General features: G+C 36.4%; 1 protein-coding gene across 1 annotated transcript; it reads left to right on the top strand.

Annotated features, from left to right (window-relative positions):
• The first annotated feature begins 305 nt into the window (after window positions 1-305).
• Window positions 306-21,280, top strand: LOC142349891 (uncharacterized). Its single transcript, XM_075401728.1, has 9 exons — window positions 306-629; window positions 1,463-1,560; window positions 4,229-4,601; window positions 8,421-8,947; window positions 9,415-9,801; window positions 10,626-11,426; window positions 12,107-12,260; window positions 15,428-15,722; window positions 19,428-21,280. Exons 1-9 carry the CDS (start codon window positions 332-334, stop codon window positions 21,103-21,105), a joined length of 4,611 nt encoding a protein of 1,536 aa, XP_075257843.1. The 5' UTR covers window positions 306-331; the 3' UTR covers window positions 21,106-21,280.
• Window positions 21,281-21,599: the final 319 nt, after the last annotated feature.

The raw sequence follows: 21,599 nt of genomic DNA, 5'->3' as shown, positions 1-21,599 counted from the left end.
CCGTGAGCGTTTCTTGATAGTTTTGGTTTGCATCCGAAATAGAATCCGAAATCTTTAGAAATCGAGATAACATTGTTTCTATATTAGGATCACATTGAATCTCTGGTGTGAGAAATTAGAATCTAAAAATGGATTAAAGAATATGAGCTCGAACAACTGTCAATAGTTTCATTTTTTAACGAAAAATGATCTCAAGTTGGGAGAATTTGGTGAATATTGAAGACTGTATTCAATTTTTAGCTCAAGTTAATCAGTTCAATTTGTTCTCTTTCGTAAAAAAATATGCAGCTTTTTTCCTTCAAAATTTTTGTTCTCGTTTTTCAGGTTGTATATGGCTTCGTCGAGCCAACAACCTTCAATACGATCGCACCTTGGCCCGGTGGGCGAAATAGTGGAATGCCGACCTTGTCCGGAAGGGGTCACCGACCTCTGGGCTTCGAGTGGTCTGTACTTGAAGCCAGTTGCCAAAGTGAGCATAACTGTATCGATTCCGTTCGTGAAAGGGAAGGAGGGATCGAGGGTTGTGTCCAATAGTGAAGTCATGACCAATATTAGGAAGTTGGTCACACCTCGGGAGTTTAAGAATCTGAAGATTTTGAAGGAGACAAACACGTTTCTACGATACCTGGGTAAGTTTTGCTTGTTTGTTGAAGCATGTAGGATGCTCGTTGTGGTTGGTTGTTGATAGATCTGATCAAATAATTGAGCTATGTAATAATTAGCTAAGTATTAAAGCTTTTGGAGTGAAGTTCGAGAAAAGAATTTTAAAGAAATTCTGAGACTGAGATCACCATAAATCTGCCTTTCTTAACCTCATTGTACGTGGTCAATTGATGAACTCAAATCAACTATCGTTCGGCGACGATGTCATGGCGGGGATCATTGTGACTGGCTAATTTACTTGAAGTATTTGGTACCATTGTTGAAATATTAACCTTTTTTTTAAGTTTAGCGACTTCTTGTTTTTACCTGAGGTTGGAAGATCGCTATACGGTACATAAAACGATCTTAGTCAGCGTGTTGCAGTCTTGTGCCATGGCTGCTTCATTTGAAAAAAAAATCAGGTAAAAAATACCTGAAATTATATTCTTAGTTATAAAGAAAACTTGTATTTTTACCGCACGTTGTAGGCAATAGATGATCATACCCCACTTTAATATGTAGCATACTCAGCAACGCGTATATCCTATCTTTCCCATTAGGGCATTAAAATAAAAGCCCCTTGAAGGGGGCCACATGTCAAGCCTGAAAAGAAGCATTTAATCATTTAAGAATATTTAAAATTTAAATTAATTCTATCATTCTAGATAATTTAAGAACTAATCTACCTGAAATGTGGCACTATTTGAATTCCAGCTTACCTGTATCGCACAGAACTACAGTAAAGGAACTTCAGTTTGCAGTGTTTGTTCTAAACTTTCAATGTTTGTACTTAACTCTGTGTCCACGTGTTTGCTTTCAGGAGAGATAGAGGACAAGCGGGACTTGGCCATTTTCGTATCGAAGCTTAACGGTAGTTTCATTCAGTTGAAAAGTTTTGGAAGCGATGCTGTCTTCAAGGTTCATAATCTACATCATTCCACTCCTAATATTTCGTTTGTATGATTAAAAAAGTACTTCATTTGCCCCTCTTTGTGAATCGCGTAGATTTAATTGTGTTTGTGATAATTGCGAGCACCTGGAACCAAAATATGATCACTTTTCTCACTTTTCTTAGTTTTTTCCATTGGGAATGTACAAATTGTAAAAATTCACCCGATTTTTAATTCAATATTGCGTAGGGGACATTCTTAAATAGTATTCTCAAAAATATCAATACTAGAGGAGATCAAAATAAGCAAATTGTTGATCGGTAATTACGAAACACCAAATGTAAATTGCCTAAAATACTTTGGTATATATCTTGATTGCACTGCAAGTTTTCACGACGAATGGAAACATATTACGCAAAATGGCGGCTAGTATAAAAACTTCAAAACGTATCTCTAGCCCGCTCCCTGAGAAGACAAGTCTACTACTTCTGAACACCTTAGTGATAAGTCATTTACACTAATCAGGACTTTTACTAGCTAGCTCAAAAATCAAAGGCCTCATCAGAGGCCTCAGTAAAGACGAGCTTATATCGCAAACAATGCAGTTTTTCTGATCTGAAACTGAAACAATAAATTCTCCCAATAAAGTTTTTCTTGGAGTACAAACTACTAAATTAGGTGTTAAAGCCTACCATAAACCAACTTCCAAATTTGAAAAATGACACTTGCCAACATCAAATCTGTGCAACAGCCGGTGAACCAAAATTTAATGACGGTAATAACTAGTACCAAATATTAAATTACAACCCGTCTGATCTTAAGACAACGAAAGGTGTTTAATCTAAACTTCTGGGCTCAAAATTTTTTTTTCAAAACGATGGTTTCGAGTTCTCTATACAGTTTTTCCTCTACAGCTTAAGTTTTCATTGAAAGTTCCTTTTGATTGACTTGAAGTGAGATACTTCAATTAGTCATTTGAACACATTAAAAAAAAATTCAAAACGTTTTTGATAGACGGCAAAAAATGCACCAAAAGCAAAGGTTGGTGTTCCGCGATATTGTCATTAGTCAAAAGTGACAGCTACATTTTAAAAAGTTTAGAATGTAGCCATTTTTTCATTAGTCGCCCCTTCCTAATACCTATGAATATATTAGAACAATTTGTTGCTCTAAAAATTATTTGTTTTTTTTTAACTAATTATAAGTTTTTTTTAACTGAACACTTAACCTGAACCAAGAAAGCTCAAACTTCTATTCTCCAACTTGGACAGATTAAGCTCCAAATTCGTCAAATTTTTCTTCGAGCTTCTAAAGACAGCGTTAATCTGAGCGAAGAATCAGTTCAAAATTTTACTTTTAATTCACCGGCTTATTATGATAAAGATTAATCTAAGCGAGAAATCATTTACCAGTATTTTTCACTGCAAGTTTGGCGTTGATGTAAGTCAATGCTTCAACGCGGTTGTCAAGTGAATTCAATTGTAAAAACTTGTTTAATTTTTTGGCTTATTTGTCTCCTAAGAAAATCACTCAAGCCTTGTACCAGTACTCTGAACTGCCGCGCTTGAGGAGATGAATTAAAAATGCACTTTAAATGTGCATTTTTAAATGTACAGAGTTTTTAATGGCCAAAAAACCCGCAGTTTTAACAAAAAAAACCGCAGTAACTTAGATTTTAGTGTGGAGTGAAATTCTCTTAAACAAGAAGTAATTTTTTGTGGCCGTGAAAGGTAAAAATTTTAAAGTTCTTCCACGTTTTTTTATACAATAGAAGTTCTGGGAAATCTTTTCAACAATAGATGTGCTTCTTTCATGAGTTTTTGAATGTTGCCGCTTTTTTCAGAAAAAAACTTAAACGAATCTGCTAAACTGGTATGAAAAATATCGGGCAGTCTCAAAAAGATCCTTGCACTCATCTAATGGAGGGTTAGAACGGTAGATGTTTGTTCCAGCTCACTGTGAAGTAGTGTTAGCTATATTTACCCACCCATTTGTAACTGCTCTTCAAGACGAAAGCCGGGAGACAAAAATTAACAATGAACAGAAAACGTTTTCAAGGTTTTGAACAAATTTTGACAACAGGAGCTTGTGTTATCCTTCTCGTTTTATTAATGAATACGGGAAAATAATGTAAACTGAGAAGACACAAAAAATTCTCTAAAGCTACATTAATTAAACTACTTTCGTATTTGATTGCTTAGAACTTGTGTTGCTTGATTTTTTGGTTTTTGGGTGTTTCTTATTATAGAACCCCAAGCTTATTGGTCAAATAACCTTTCGTCTCGCAGTTGCTGTAAATATACCATAACGCGTGGCTATATATTCGTTGGGGAAATATAATGTGAAATACCCAATTTTTGGTTCCCTTCGGGTTATCCAACATTCGAAACCATATAAATTTTAAAATTAGACGCTGTTTTTGTCTGCATTTATCAACTGAATATATTAATTCGTTGTAATTTTTGGATGACATTCTAAGCGTTCATTTTCACACAGAGAGGCAAGCCTGTATTGGCACTAAGTTACCTATTTCGTTCAATGCTAATATTTCTTTTTATGATAGCTATTCCAAGAGCATTTTGACCAGTTCCTCAACTGATAGTCAAATGGCTCCTTGAAATTATTACCTTCCGTCCGATATTTGTTTGGTGACCATAGTGATGAAGCATTGCATGTGTGTATTTGTGATTTGATAGCTGAACGCAGCCGAGTATGACGTCATTATCCCGAAACAGAACGATTGGGTTACTCACTTCTCGAAAATGATAGGAAGCAACGAGGATAAACCCGGCTTGCGACCAGATACAATCCTTCTGACTGGAATTCCCTGCGCTTGGTTTTCAAATTACCATCGGGATAAACAACGTGCAGTTAAAGAGTTTGAACGAAAAAGGGAAAAGGCGAGGAAAAAACGGATGATGCGGAATCGTCGACGTCAACGAGGCTCGCCTGTTAGTTCGTCTGACCAATCACAGGACGAGTTTGCGTCGTCTACTACTGATTCAGACGAAGAGGAAGCAAATCGGAAACGGGAGCAACAGAAAAAGATATTGTTGCAATTTCAATCTGGTTAGTGTAGTTTCTGATTTCTTACTCAAATGCTTGAGTTGAATGGCAAATTTTGTCCAGAAATGGTATGATTATTATGCGATTATTTGGTCACCTCTAGGCTTAGTGGGTGCACTCAATATACTGATTTACCATGTAATGACATATTTTCTCAATTTTGTGCACGTAACCTACTGAAGTGGCGATAGCCGTTTCGAATTTAAAATTACAGAGTGGTGTATCCCTACATTGCAGGCAGATAAAAGTGGTATCAATTTTCTGTTTGCTCTCAAGGCCCTCAATTTTTGTAAAGTTTTTTACACCTGTTTTTATACGAATTTTTCAGTTCATGGCAGTTAACTGTTAAAACTTGAGCTACAACTGGGACAGAATTGGTGGTCTATATGCTCTAATAACGTCATTTGAGGCGCTGGAGTAACTTTATTCCTCTAAGCAAGCCATAATCAAATTCCGTGTTCCCGACACTCGTTAAAAGGCTTTTTACTTCTTAGTAGCTCTCAAACAAAGACTGAGTCAATGAATATAGTCGTGTGTGTGTGTGTGTGTCATTGCTGCCCAAATAAGTTTGATAGGTCCGTTGGGATGGTAATTTCATGGAACTTTATAATCAATCTGTGTTCGCAGTTTAGTTGCAACATTTTACATCTTTTGTGTCTCTTCCATAATATTACACCCTTTTGGTTTTTGTCTGAAGGATACAAGCTTTTATCCGTTTTTCACTTAACTGTTGAATAAAATTTCTTTGACAAACGGATTTGCTTGTTTTCTTCTTTTGCCGAGTTTAGTTCTTCGGACATTTTATGTGAAGCATTATTCTTTTTAGCCTGTAGACTGTTTAGAAAATGTTTGTTTTTTGGGTTATGTATATATTTTGTGCTTACTTGGGCCGTGGTTGCACTGGTGATCTGATAAAACCTAAAAATTAGTTGGTTGCTTAGTTGTTTTGCTTGCTAAAGATTGGATATGCGTATTATTCGCTGTAGCCCGAAAAAGGGATAATTTTTAGGGACCTGCTCTTAGCTTTCGTTTATCTACGAACGTTTGTAACTCTCACAAATATTCTCTTTTGAGTTTCAAATTTTGAGTTTGCAAATTTTCAGTTTCAAATAAGATTTTTCAGGTTTTGTCAAAAATTCTCATTAAAGACAGGTAAACTCCATCTTGTTGATTGTTCTTTGGCACGAGTTTTTTATACACGCAATGGTCATGTAATAATTATTTAATCTTTCAGAAATAATGCTTTAGTAACAGTTAAAATCAATAGCGCGGATATTTTTTGAGATTTATAATGTATTCGAGTACACCAAAGAAACAAAAAAGAACTATTTGGATTTCTATAGGTTGCGAGTCCCAGAGGACTGCTGTCCATCGCTTTATTTCCTGTCCTCTGTTGAATGTAATTCGTAAACAGCGGGCCGGTTATCGCAACAAAGAGTGCCCGCTGGTCAGCCGGGGAGAAATTATAAAGCTACTATTTTTTGGCTCATTTGACTACTTTTTATACAATATTGGGCTCCCTTGAATTTGTTCTTGAGTTTTTCTACTTTTTATCAGTCTGGATTTGAATTCAACCCTCCTCCACCAGCTCAATATTTTATGAGAGTAGTTAATTTTCTAGTTGATGATCTTTTGGGAAGACAAGAAATGGCGCGAGAGTCAGTTTTTTATTGCTCTCGTACAGAAGCAATTATTGTAAACGTGTGTCTTTTTTATGCAAAATGTTTGCTTGACCGTTTTGACTTTTCAAGTGACTTTTACGCCCTTTGCTTTTTGCGTTTCGCGTGATCTAAAATTCTCTCTCAATCACAATTTCAAGCAGCTGAACTCAATTGGCGGCAATTTAATACTAAAAGTCAAATGAAAAGTGCGCAGAACCTGGTGTAATTTTTCTCTTTAAATCTTAATAGTGGTATATGTTAACCTCTAATGTGGTTGAAGCCCACTATCGAACTTCTTAGTCCCACTAAGGCTCCCCACCCTCGACTGAAGCAGGCTGTAATTGAGCAAGCCTTTTCTTGCGAGAGCTTTTCTTGCGACGTTTGGTCGGTTGTTTATTTTTTAAATTATTATTCATTGATATCAGTGTTTTTCATTTATTTATTTTGACTGGTAAGATTTTTCGCGATTTCTTTGTATGTGTGTTTAAATACAATTTTTGATTGATGGCTGTTCACTGATAAAATTGGACCGCACACTGCTGCGAAATTGGTTTCAGCTTTACAGTTCAATTCTTTTTAGTGGTCGTCTATAATAAGCTTTAGTAACATTATTTAAGGCGCTGGAATAGCGTGATATCATCAAATTCGAAGCAAGTTCCGTACCTTGACTCTCTTTATTTGGCTTTTGAATTCCTAATTACTCTCAGACTTGAAGTCAATCGATTATTATAGTCGCATGTCCTTGCCATTCAAATCTATTTGACAGGTAACTTAAAATAATTTAATGTTTTCAAAGTTTTTTTCATGCTGTTTGATTTGCGTTTGAGATTTGCTTCAGTGTGTCGTGATCGGTTTTGCTCGCCGAAAATGGGCAGGCTTTTGTTTGCAGTGGCACGAAATTGGAATCTTACTGACTTTCTTTTAGTTTTTTACACTAATTTTTTTAACGAAATACTATTGTTTAAAGCTCTTGTAGAACCTCTTGAACTTTCTATGTAATTCTCCATGCTGTTCTACTGTTAAATTTAATATGTAATGGAAGTCATCGCTATCTTCACAAAAATTGAGTTTTCCTTTGCTCTTTTTGAATGTTCTTGGGCAAGAATTAATTATTGGGTGCAAACGTCATCTTAAAATCAGTGAATTAAACTTTTGTGCCCTCATATTTATAGCTAAATGTGCTAACTGATCTACTGTTCAAATTGTGTTTCATGTTGAGCCTTTAGTTGCAAATACATTTGGCGGGTTTTTGTCAAAACTTTCCTTTAAAGATTAGTGAAAGTTCTCTTAATCTTGTTAAATGTTCTTTGACACGAATTACTTTATTCACGCAGATTAAGATGTTTTTTAGCATAGTATAAAAATAGCCCGAAGAATAACTGCAGATAACGTGATATCGTGCTAGGTCAATACATCAACAAACCTATACTAAGAATAATAACACTCATAGCCGAACCAAAAACGAGGACATTCTTTCTGTTTTGCCCGGTTCTAGATTGGCTCTGAATTGTTTTTCTCGTTAGTTTTTTAATGCAGAACCTCGAAATATATCGAGCAGAAATCTGTTGTTAATCTTCCGCCTGTCTTTGTTGTTTAGTAGCTATTCAATTTTTCGCTAGACCGATGTTTTGATCGATGCTTTTAACTTTTCGTCCTCCAAAAGATAAACAAGTAAAGCCCAGAGGTCATTATATGGCTGAACAGCTCTCTTGAGCCTTGCACCCTACTGATACCTTTGTATGCGATTCACCAAAACTGTGCCGAGGGTACATAAATTTATGCTGTGAATGGCTGTTCATAATCTAATCTAAAGAGTTTGACCCCCCCCCCCCCCACATTTTTGTCACCCCGTCCCTTCTCACCACTCCCCCGTCCACCGTCCTCCATCTGGCTATTTAGACCCCATTTTTCTGCCCCCAACCCCGAGACCCTACTATAAAAGTGGCACACGTACACGAGGATATGCCAACAGTAATGTGTATATGGTACTTACAGGCACACAAGAGGAGAGTTTTAAATAAACCATTGTTTTTAAATTTCAAAATCCATGATAGAGATCATTTTAAAAAATGATTTTTTTAAAAATTCTCTTGTGTGCCTGTAAGTACTATATTCACATTACTCCCAAATTACCAAATGACATCTAATTTTTGATTTACAGGAGATTACCAGAATACCGAAGAAGGCAAAACGTTCCTGCACACTAAAAACGAAGTGCATCAAATCTACAGAGTTGAGAAATCCAAGAGCAAATCGAAGTCCACTTCTAAACGGAAATCGAAGCAGAAAAAGCGCAAAAGGAAACATAGAAGCCGAAGATCTGACGACTCGAACTCGGCGTCTCGTAGCAGGAGCCGAAGTCGCAATGATTCTTCGGATTCGCGCTCGAGCTCTCGGAGTGCTTCCTCAAGAAGTCAGTCGTCGAGTCGTTCACGATCGTCATCCAATAACAAAGAAGAATCGAAACATAATAAAATTAAGACCTCGAACAAAAAGCAGATCGCTGGCAATTCAACCAAAGCAAGTAAATCAGGTCTGCAATGGAAAAAGAATGCGTTCACGGCTGTCGAAGGAGAGAATGATGATGAAAATGAGAAGGAAAACGTAGGAGACGTTGAACCCGAAAACGGACGTGAAGAAAATGGCGCACCTGAAGATGAGGAGTCAAAGCAGAAACGAATTGATCAAGTGAGTTGGAATCTGTCCTCACCGGCGCGTGAACAAAATTTGGAAATATTTCCTTTTCTTCGTGAACGAAATTATTTGTTTTCATAACTGAGTGTTAATCAACTGATGCGTTTTTGAACGAGTTTGATTTGTTCGGCCTTATAAGTGGAACTAGCTTTTACAATTTATGTCTACATTATGTGACCATTGTTTAGTAATATCAATTTTGGATTTTCATTACTAAATGTTAGGTTTGAGGTTGAATCTGTGATCGCACATCAGAGAACCAACTAGAACATACGCCACGAGGTGTTGCTTGAAACAGCTCCGATTTTTTTGAATACTTCTTTTCTGTTGCATAATGAAAAGAGAAGTTAAGAATTCCCTTGTTCTAATGTTTTAATGAAAAGAGGTATTACGATTGTTAGAGTGAGCATCTAGCGTTTTGATTTATCAAATTAAGAAAGCAATCCCTCCTTTATATTTAGGAAGCAAGACGGCAAGCTAGACGGGAGTTCCGCAAGCGACCCTGGCTCAACATCCCAGTTCCGGACAAGCCAGAAGAATCTATAGTGCGCCGTGTGTTCGAACTGTACGGTGTGGTCAGACGAATTGAAATCCCACTTCTGAAGCAACTTGACGCAAGTGACTCAAACTACAAAAAACGCAAACGAGAATCGAACGGAATCGGAGTGTTCAATTTTGACAGCTTTGAGGCTCAATGCGATGCTGCTGATGTGACGACTCTGAAGACATTCGAAGTGTATATTCAGTATGAGACGTATCTCGGATTCACAGTCGCAATGAACGCACTGCGTGGGAAGAGGCTGTACTACAAGGATATAGATGACAGGACTTATATGAATACGTATAAGGTATGACTGATGAAAATATAAAAAAAAAATTAGGATGACTCAAAAAAAGTGAATCGCGGGCTAGCTGGACGAATCTAAAAATTCGTCTAATTAATTGTAGTGTTTTAAGACTATCTAATTATTATAAGACTTGATTGCTTGTTTAGGCATTATAGATCAAACAAGTTTTAGAATAAACACGTAAAATACCCACGTGCACATTTTTGAATGCTGATAGTCTGCAGTGCCAGAAATTGATTTTTCTCATATTTTAAAACGTGCGGGTTTCGACTTTTAAGCATGTTTACGCGACTCTGCAGAAGTCACTTAACTCTGACTTAATATCTGGAACCGCTTCGCGGTTCTCGATAAACGCCAGAGGTTCTCAGTGACTTCAAGCAGAGTAACGTAACCATTACTTAAACGGATTTTTGTCATATTTTTCTTCGACAAAAGAAAATAACAGCCTCCTTAGTTTGAGTTTAAAATAATCGGAATTCATAAAAACATCCAAGTTTGTGTGGGATGCAAATCCGGTCACAAGTATGACTTCTGAATACTACGTTTGTACCCTTGTATTATGTTTGATCCGGGTTTGAACAAGGGGAGTATATAAGATTCTCTGCTGAAACTGCCCCCCCCCCCCCCCACCATACCCGTAACTTATAACCATCTGTAAGTAATTTGTGTGCACCTTTATGTGGTATATAAAAATCGTTTCAATGGGTAAACCAAACTTTAGAATGTAGAACCTTAACGTATCGTAGAATTTGTTCAGAAACTGTTTTGAAGTTATCGCATTTTATAGTTTTAGAGCATCTTCCCTCTGATTTGAGTTTTTCTAGGTTGACTTCGACGGCACTGGATTCCTTTCCCAACGCAAAATTCAGCAGCGAAAACTGGAACGATTCAAAGAGCTCCATAAAGATGAAATACTGAAAGATAAAGAGAAGCAAAGCAAGATTCTCAAATATGAGAACAGACTTGGAGGTCGAAGTGGTCAAATGAACTCTTACGGTCAGGAGTTCTCATCACGTGTTAAACTCCCGTCACATCACAAGTCATCTAGCAAAAGACGAAATGAGGCCAGTTCTAAAGATCGACGTGCAGAAAACAGCAAAAGTCGGAAACGTCTGAGCGACGATCGAGCAGAGTCGGAAGCGAAACGAGAACGAAGAGATAAAGTTACGTTCCCAATGCCAAAAACTCTGCCACGATCAGTGCTTTACGAGATGTCGCAAAGTCGTGCCAGGAAAATTCCGAAAGAGCTCTCGTTGTCTATGGGACCGGCGTTGCCCGAACCAGACAAGGAATCACCTGTTGAAGAAAACGAAGAACGACAAGTTGTAATGTGCGATCCGACCGAGCCTAAAGATACGACAGGCAATAAACGGAAAATGGCATCGTTTCTATCGGATTTGGATGACATATCAAGCGAAGAAGATACTCCTGGTTTACAAACGAACACTGAGATTGACCGATTGTTGAAAGAGGCGTTGAAAGTGAGGAGTACACGTAAGCGGCGTCTTGTTGTGCTTGAGTTGCTCAGGAGACTGGAGTTGGCAAAAAAGGCTCGAGTACAGTTAGTGGCGAAACGGAAAGCGCAAGCTGTCATTTTGGTGCATGCTGTTTTCGAGAGGGTTAAGGTTAGTTGAAGCTGTTCATTTGTTTCTAATCCAAAGCATTTTAAAATTACGTTACGTAGAAATGCTAGCATCCCTGAGCTCCAGCTGGCTACTGGGGAAGCAAGCCGCTTGCGGGTCATTTGAGTGCAATGGGAAAATACCTTGCGTTTGGCTCAGTTACTCACGTTGTTGGATCTGTCTCTTTCTTTATTTTCAGCCCCCAAGTAAGTGAACGTGCTATATTAAAACATAATGATTTTTCAAAACATGAAACATGTCAATAACGTATTGGGCTGTCAGTAATGGAGAAGATCAGATCTTCTATCACGTATGTTTTTTTTATCTCAAGTTGGTTTCTGGTGATCCATGACTTAACGAGCGCCAGAATATGAAAAGTGTCAAACTTTATTGGCCTTTTTAATTGAAAAGATACTTCTGAAACGCACGATAAATGCAAGGAAATTGCACGAATGATTGTACTTTTTTACATAAAGATTGGTAGCGGGCATCACTTGACAGGTCTAGTGACCTTTTGATGTGCTTTCGAGTTTTGTTTTGTTGGTTGTAAATTTATAAATGCAAGCAATGGAATAAACTCGAAGTAATTTATAACGTTCTCAATCTTTATGTAAAAAAGTACAATCATTCGCGCAATTGATCGAAATAACAGTTCCTGGATGAAGATGTTTTTGTTGTGGTAGAATCTGGAGACGGCTATTCTGGACAGGAGAGTGGAAGCACTTGAGGAGGCGAGACTGAAGCAGATAGAGGAGGAGAGGGCATTGAGAGAGGAGATGGCGAGAAAGGAGGCTCTCAGGGCTCTAAGACAACAACAGAAGATGCAAACCAAAGAAGGTACACCTCTAGTATTAGTGTTAACACTATCATTAATACCACGACGTGTAATACATCAACTACGCAAACTTGTTTAGCTAGATCCTTTTGTAATTTCATATCGTATAGACAACTTTCAGCAATTTGGCCCACTACGTTTTGCTTTAGGGCAATATGGAACCCAACTCCATTGATGACTTTGTTCAATATTCATTATGCGCATGCCTTAAATAAAGTTGTGAATTCTAATCTCGGCTTGATTTAAGGTTCTGGGGGAAACTTTTTGTTCCGACCCCTCTTGAGGGGGGGGGGGGGGGGGACTATATACTCAAATGGGTTTTTTTTTGTTAAGACAATTCAAACTCGATAATTATACAAAATGCATTATTAATAGCCGCACAGCGATAGCTGGGGCTATTATTGGCCTTCTCTTGGTTTTTTTTATTTCGTCGTCTTGATTTTTGTTACGACCATATGACGTCACAGCCACTTTTTGTTCATCCGTTCATGCAATTTCAACTGAATTGCATGTGTGACGTCATTTTTCGCTCTTAGTGGAGCGAGTTTTTTGTTCATGCGCGTGATTAAATTTTTGGTCACACTTGACTTACCTCACTCTCAAAAATGACTTCCCCACTTTGAAATTGACTTTTATTTACTTTAATTTAAAGAGATAAGGTCAAATGGGTGTGTGTCACTCTAAATGAAGGATATTAGAGAGCAGCTAATAGAGGCAGCAAAAACTTATACAGATTTTAAAATATAACAGATCAGCCTTCAATGAAAAGACGAGTTTTTTTTGGTCTGTCTTTTTTACTGTTTTTTTTATACTGCCGATCTACGAATCTATTGCGGCTATTTTCTGGCAATCTGCCAGCTATGTTTTATTTTTGACAAACTGAAAAATTTTGTATAGAATTGATCTATTTCGCATCCATTTCAATAATTGAGTGTTTTGTTAGACGTGCAGCAATATCTGGGCTGATCTTGAACTCACTATGGATCCTTATGATTGAAATTGTTTAGATTTTAATGGGGCGCGACCTTTTTTCAAAATATTTCCGCTATGTAAATGTTTTTTATGTAAATTAAGGACAAGATTTTCAAATCAGGGCTCAATTAATGACAGATACTATTTAAAATTAACGAGACCCAACGAGATTATTTTATTGTTTCAGAGTTAAGCTCTGAGAAATTGTTATGGGCTTCTTGCGTTTTGCTTTCATTTCTTTACTTTTTGTAGCTCAATGACTTAGTGTCCCCAATCAAAGATCTAGTTAGCATTTAGAAGGTATAAAAGAACCTAGACATTTTTTTCATTTGTTAGCTAATGTCTCATTACTTTGAATATATTCGTTCTGAGAAAATTTTGGTGAATTTTTTTACATTGCTACTATTTTCTTTCTTTTTTCTCTCAAGTTTGGGCGAAATCTTAGTAAAAACAGGCGGAAACAGACTTTCTTTGAGTTATAAATTAACGTCGGTAACGGTTTTATATTCAACTAATGGTACTACGCGTTTTCAATTTTTCTTTTATTTTTGATCATAATTGCATAGTTCATTTTTTCCTTGTCGAATTATCGCATTATTGACAAGTCCAATTAAAGGAAGGCATTGAAGGGAAAATGGACAACGTTGGAAAGAGGCATATTTGGATATGTTAATTGTTTTTGTTGAATAGTTTATGCTTTTTGGACTGAGACACAGTTATCTCGCAAAACTTTGTGTTTTTTTTCATTTTGCCTATGTTTGTCCTTCTTTTCGTTTTAGTGCGCCATATAACTGATTACGATAAATCTGAATTTCTTTCTCAAGTCTTATAACCCAACCTAGTTAAAGATTTCAGTTTATAGCTGTTTGTTTTAATGACTTTCATATTAAATTAAAAAAAAAGAAAATGTTTCATCTGTCTTCTTTTTGCTTTTTTTTCGTCACCATGTAACTTAATATCACTCATTAGAAGTTTCAATTACATATTTTGGTTCAAATTTTCTTTGCGCGCTTGGTTATACGTTGTGACTGATTGCTTTGACCATTTAGTCTCATAAAAAGTTCTCGAGATTTGGATACTGTTCTATTTTTGGGTTTGTTTTTGTTGTAATGTCAAAGTAATCTTTTTTATAAGAAAAACTCGTTGATGTTAAGATGAAAGTAAAATGATGAATCTCATAATTATAGTGCCTTAAACAGTGACATGTCGTAAAATTGTTTGAAGTTTTGTCTTCTTTATTTTTTTTTGTGGGCTCGTGACTTAGTCTCATTATTAACAGGCCCAATTGGCTTCCTGAGGTCTTTAAATTTAATCAATCGAGATTTCATAAAAAGTTAGATTTTTATGTATTCATACCTTTCAAAGGATTTTTGGTTTCTTTTTAAGTTATAGCAATAATCGGTTATCTCATTGGCTTTGAAATTTTGCGCAATCGAATTTTGAATGATGACATGTCTCAATTGCTTCCTATGTAGATTTAAATGAACATATTAGTGATTTCAGCTGATATCTAATGCCATTAATAACTGAAATTAATTGTTTTCAAAAATGGAAATTATTTTTGAACCTCGCACCTATTTGCTCTTTTGTCGACCTGTTAACCAGTCGTATTGTGGACAGGTCCCATATCTTTTCTATTGAAGTATAGATTAAATTCTGTTGTTTGGTTTTTATCTGATGCGAGTTTGATTTTGTTATGATTTTTTTTATTATAGACATCGAGTTATGATCGTAAATAATGTTTGTTGTTTGATTTTTATTATTGTCCTTTCTAGTAGTCCTATTATCAACAACTTTCATCGGCCCTCTAGCGTGTCATTATCGTATTTCATTGGTTGTTTATTGAACGATGTGTATGTTTTTGAAACTTTTCTATCGCTTCATTTGGTAGCCATCTAAGTCAAGAATGTGGATGAGCGGGGTCGGAAAATTATGTGCGTACGCACATTACCGAGCCTCCTTGTTAGCATCGGGCCTTATTTAGAAATGATCTAAAATAACTTGGAGTTTGTGACCCAGTTCGGTCAATTATAATTATAATATGATATTATAAAATTGAATAAATATTGTAATATATCGATTGATATTATAAATATTGAATGACATTATAAATTTGATGATCTACGATAAGTTTAAAAAACGTCACATCAAGAACTTTGGGAATAATGAGGAATAAAATGAAGTGATGTTTTTTTAGTAAAAATGCGAGAGAAAATAGTGAAGCGTGCAATGCGGAAGAAAGACAGAGAGGATCTGGAGAAGCGTGAACAACTTAGGAAGCAGATAGCAGCTGAGGCTGCTGCTTCTGGCAACACGGGGGGACCTGACAACCCGGTACTCAAGTCAACTCTCATCAGGGAAGCCAGGCACTCAGTGAGAAGACACGGGTTTAAACCGGACAAAGTGGGTCACCAGGAGGATAAGGTGGTCGGGTACACTGCTCCGGAGAATTACTCGAATTATGTTGAATATATGAAAGAGCTTAGACCGAAGTGAGTAGACATGCCTTAACTTTGAAGTGCAAAGACTTAACTTATATCTGATTGTTTTCGTTCAATACTTGGGCTACTCTTTCCTGAATGTGTTGGACTTTGAAGAGTTTGAGTGTTTCTACTCTCAATTGCTCGGGTCACTTTTTGGTTATGCCGTATTATTTAAGCTAAGGGTCTTTTTCTTCTTGGTGTATTAATGATTTCTAACTTGGAAAATTATTCCAAAAGCTCTACACATCCAAAGCCAAATTGGTGAATAGCTTGACATTGATAGATTTTCATTAACTGTTTTTGAGTACATTTTAAAAACAATTTCTTTATTTAATTGATTAATAGCCGCGAAGCGATAGCGGCTTTTATCGTGGACCTCGCGGTTTTTGAAAAATTCAAAGAAGCTGTCTTTTTACGACTTGAAGAGGAGTATTGGAGAAGTCCTTTTTTAAATCAATTTTATTGGAGTGAATTTTGAAGCGGGAAATGAAACACGTGAAAAAAATTTGGAGTGATTTTGTTGCTGAACAAAATGAAGAGTGGAGCAAAAAGAGAGTCGTTTTTTGTTCATATCGCTGTTTTCTAGAGAACGAGAAATTGAGGCGAAAAAAAAATTCTGTAGGCGATCGAAATTTTTTGTTCACCTGCGGAATTTTGAAGCAGTTTTTTCAATTTTTTTTTGATTAAGAGGTTTGGTTATGGTTTTGTTTTAATCTTAGGATGGTTTTGGTGGTGGTTTGAAGGTTTGTGAAAATTCATTTGAATTTTCTGCTAATTCGGAGGCTTTTCTTGTTTTTTGCTGATTTTTGGGCTAATTTTTAAGATTTTTTGAAGATTGTTCTGTTTTACTGCCTTAAATGGGTATTGAAAAACCCCTATTACTTGTGTAATTTTTAGATAACAAGTGGTTACGGTTTTTTAGATATTAAGCATTTTTTGTTGAGAAATATGACAAAAAACGACGAAAATTGAAACTATTTTTCTTAATTTTTGCGGTTTTGTTTTTTTTTCTGTTTTCAGAGAAGTTTTTTTGAGCTTATTATGACTTGCCGATTATATTGCGAGCATCTGGATACCCTATTGGCTGAAAGGAATTTTTCTTTGATTTATGTGCTTTTGTAATATTAAAAATTTTTTCAGTTTTTCAAGTCAAATTGTTTGTGAGAGTTTTTTCTTCATGATTTGGTTTCAAGTATTTAACAAAAATTCTCAGTAGTGGTTTTAGTAGGTATTAGTTTTTTTGATGAAGTCTTTTTGCACAGATATTTATTTCGAGATCTCAATTTATGACAAAATTTGATCAGATTTTATCATATTTTAACAGATTTCATTTTCTTGTTTTTGCTTTTGTTTTAATGGTTTTGTTTCAAGATAATCATAAAAAGGGGGAGGCACGTTTTGTCTGATGAGTAGTTGCATGGCTTTTAAGTGGATTTGCACTTCGAGTCGTTTCCGGAATTCTTCCGGCTATGTTTTTTATTAAGATCTGTTCACACATTTTCATTATTTTTGAAGTCAAATTGGAGTTGTGATTTTGGCCACGCGGAAACGGGAAATGGAGCGAAAAAGCTAGTGGTTTTGCAGCTTGGACATTTTTTTACTCTAATTTTAAAGTAGAGTGAGAAAATGGTGTTTGAACAAAAATTCGCCTTCTCGCTAGTGGTTTTTTGTTCACATGCGGCAATTTCTACTGTATTTACTGTTTTTATTCGATTTTTGGATCGGGTTTTTTGTAAATGGTTTTCTCAATCCATTCATAGTTCATTCTATGCCTAGGTTTTTGTTTGAACTGAATTTCCATTCTCGCTAGTGGTTTTTCTGTTCTTTTTAATTTTTTGATCTGATTTTTTCAGAAATGGTTTTTACAATTCACTCCTAGTCCGTTCTAGATCTCGTTTTTGGTTTAGTCAATGAAAAATCTTTGAGTTCTACGTCAGGACTTGTCCTGCTATGTTTTTTTTATTCGTCGTCTCCATCGATGATTCTTACTACCTGACTTCTTGGAATTGACATTTTCATTGACTCCAATGACGTCTACTGCTTTGCAGTTAAATTTTGTGTGCGTGGCATCATTTCAGTTTTTAGGTCAATTGCGTGACTTACCTCACTCAATTAAATGACTTCTGAAATCACATATGGAATTTTTGTGAATTTTTTGAACATTTACTAGTTAAAGATCAATAGTGTGCATCTAAGTAGTGCCAAACTTAGATGCACTAATCCTTGAGTATTAGTCTTTTTCCTTATAGACTGTATGTGTCATTAAATTGACAGTCCGATTCCAACCCAAAAAGTCTAGTGGTCTAATAAAGGACTGGTGGTCGATCTGTTATCTTATTTCTTTAGTTGTTTCAATTCATGTAAGACCACAAGCGTCTAGTTTTTTTAAGTCAAGTTGTTTGTGAGAGCTTTTTCTTCATGATTTGGTTTCAAGTATTTAAAAAAAATCTCATTAGTGGTTTTAATAGGTATTAATTTTTTTGATGAAGTCTTTTCGCACAGATATTTATTTCGTGATCTCAATTTATGAAAAAATTAGATTTTTTATCATATTTTAACAGATTTCATTTTCTTGTTTTAATGGTTTTGTTTCAAGATAATCATAAAAAGGGGGAGGCACGTTTTGTCTGATGAGTAGTTGGATGGCTTTTAAGTGGATTTGCACTTCGAGTCGTTTCCGGAATTCTTCACATTTTATGTTTTTTTAAGATCTGTTCACACATTTTCATGATTTTTGAAGTCAAATTGGAGTTGTGATTTTGGTCACGCCGAAACGGGAAAGGGAGCGAAAAAGCTAGTGAATTTGCAGCTTGACATTTTTTGCTCTAATTTTAAAGTAGAGTGAGAAAATGGTGTTTGAACAAAAATTCGCTTTCTCGCTAGTGGTTTTTTTGTTCACATGCGGCAATTTCTATTGTATTTACTGTTTTTATTCGATTTTTTGGATCGGGTTTTTCGTAAATGGTTTTCTCAATCCATTCCTAGTTCATTCTAGGCCTAGGTTTTTGATTGAACTGGATTTCCATTCTCGCTAGTGGTTTTTCTGTTCACATGCGGCATTTTGACAATGATATTCTGTTCTTTTTAATTTTTTGATCTGATTTTTTTCAGAAACGGTTTTCATAAATCACTCCTAGTCCGTTCTAGCTCTAATTTTTGGTTTAGTCAATGAAAAGTCTTTGAGTTCTACGTTAGGACTTGTCCTGCTATGTTTTTTTTTATTCGTCGTCTGCATCGATGATTTTTACTACCTGACTTCTTGGAATTGACTTTTTCATTGACTCGAATGACGTCTACTGCTGTGTTCGTGGCGTCATTTCTGATTTAGGTCAATTGCGTGACTTACCTCACTCAAATAAATGACTTCTGAACTCACCTATGGAACTTTTTTGAATTTTATGAACATTTACTAGTTAAAGATAATAGTGTGCATCTAAGTAGTGCCAAACTTAGATGCACTAATTCTTCAGTATTAGTCTTTTTCCTTATAGACCGTATGTGTCATAAAATTGACAGTCCGATTCTAACCCAAAAAGTCTAGTGGTCTATTAAAGGACTGGTGGTCGATCTGTCTATCTTATTTCTTTAGTAGTTTCAATTCATGTAAGACCACAAGCGTCTATCGCGGCTATTTTCCGGCAATCTGTAGGCTATGTTTAATTTTTGTTTCTGTTTATTAACAATAGCTTTTAAAAAACTTTTGTTCTTTTTTAGCTTTGTCGGCTCACAGATCGTAACTTCATTTATACCAGAAGAAACACCTTCCAGAGGTGGTCCAGTGAAGAGTCAAGTGATTCCAACACAGTGTCCAGTTCCAAAGCCTCTCGAGGAAATAATCCAGAGCAAACAATTTGAAACAGACTCTGAAAGCAGCTGTGATGAAGATGCTCATCCTACTTTATCCCAAGTTGTGACGTCATCTGGAACCGAACCAAACCCAAATCGCCGACGAGGAGTTAATATTGACGACGATTCGCTCTATAAAGTTGACGGAAGTATCATTCCAAGTTCTTCGAAAGCGGTTGATGATTCAAAACTAAACGAAAGAGCAAATCGAACATTTACTGATGCCGATTTCAAGGTTCCAGACCTACCATTGGCCTACCGAGATGAGAATAAAAAGAAACCAGTGAGCACTCGAAAGTGGAAAGAGCTCGAGGTTCCGGCTAATCGAGGTCTAGCAGCTCAGGCCCAAGTTGACGAATCAAACGGAAGTTCAAGTGAAAGCTCTGATGAATCCTCGGCAAGCTCTGAGAACGAAGACGACAATTTCGAATCGGTGACTCCGAGAATAATTGACGATGTTTCAACTAAGCTCTCTGAAAAACCCAAAACGTCTGCAAGTTCTATTAATGGCAATACAGTTCCGAAAGAACCGGAAACTGAGATCAGTACAGATTCTACTGCTGCTGTCTCTGATAACAAGTTGTTAGTTGAAGAAGAGAATGGTTTATCGGAACCGGTGATAGCTGACACTGAAGATGGTGCAGATGATTTGTCTGCACAGCCAAGTTTGATTGGCACGAATACAATTACGCCTGCAAAGCGTCGCAATGCTGTTATGGACAATATTATGGGTTCATTTAACCGGAGGACAAGAAAGCCAAAAAGTATCAAAAATGATTCGACCGCGAATCAAAATGATGATTCAGCCAATGATAGTCTGAGCGAGGGTGAGATTACTCAGGAAGATGATGAGGGAAGGTTAAATACGAGCAGTGAAGAGGAAGCGGGTGAAAGCAGTTCTGATACCGAGTCCGGAGAAACCAGTTCGGGTTCCGGATCGGAATCGGAAAGCGACGCTGAGATTCCTGGAACCAGTGAACAAGCATCTACATCTGCATTCCATGAGAATTTAACTGGTACTGCTGGTTCTGTGGCAGAAACCAGCCAAAATAGTGATCAATTAGGCGAGGAATTGACCAAGGATGTTATATCGACGAATCAAAATGCAACCCCGGAAAATGAAGATCAACATGCCGAAAATACAGACCAGGATAAAACAACTCATTTAACTGACAGCAATAAAACTGGGATCAATGAACCATCTCAGGCAGCTGATGAGAATCCCGAAAACAGTGGACAAGATAACAAATTGGCATCGACAGATGATAATCGTGAGGATCCTGGTGATAGTAATGAATCAGCAACCGACAGTCAAACTTTGGATTCGATTGAGAATCCATCTTCAACAGGCGACAGTGTAGCAGTTGCTGTGAGCGACAGCGAGGGAGAAAATGAGGCTAGTGGCGATTCCGAAGAGGGTTCAAGTGAATCAGAAAGCGGGTCTGGTTCTGGATCGGACGAAGGTGAAAGTTCAGAAGGAGAAACAGGATCTGAAGATGAAAATGACAATGATGCAGAACCAGAAACTATTAATGACAGAACTTGATGCTCTAAACTTATTTAACTGTTATGACAATCTTAGCTCGTAACGTGGGGCGTTTTAATTTACTTAAATTATTTGAAGAATATTTATCTCTGAAATGTAATTTTTCCTTTGATGTGTATTTCTGATCCATTTGCTATCTCTTAAATGATTTAAAAGAATTAATTCTGTAAAAGAATCATTATCTTCCTACGTAACATAACTTCCCAAAAAACAAATTTTATGCCAGCTATCGAAATTTAGTATCTACGTGATTGAGCTCCCCGTTGTCAAATTTGACGGTATAATTGCTCAAACAAATTTGAGCCCACTGTTTATGTTATTTTTTTTCAGTAGGCAAAGATATATTTTTAACACTCTTTACACTCTTTTCCCCTTTAAAATATAGGGTTAAATTAAACACTAGAACCAAAAATAATTAACTTGGTTAACAAAACGGTGATTGTCAATACCACAGATCAACAGTTTATGAATCTCATTTCGTCGGCGTTTTTTTA

This window comes from Convolutriloba macropyga, chromosome 11, assembly GCF_964194025.1.
Source record: "Convolutriloba macropyga chromosome 11, txConMacr16.3, whole genome shotgun sequence".
In the NCBI taxonomy this organism is placed as follows: domain Eukaryota; kingdom Metazoa; phylum Xenacoelomorpha; order Acoela; family Convolutidae; genus Convolutriloba; species Convolutriloba macropyga.
The sequence above is the reverse complement of the archived record's forward strand: the minus strand, read 5'-3'. Positions and strand labels throughout refer to the sequence as shown.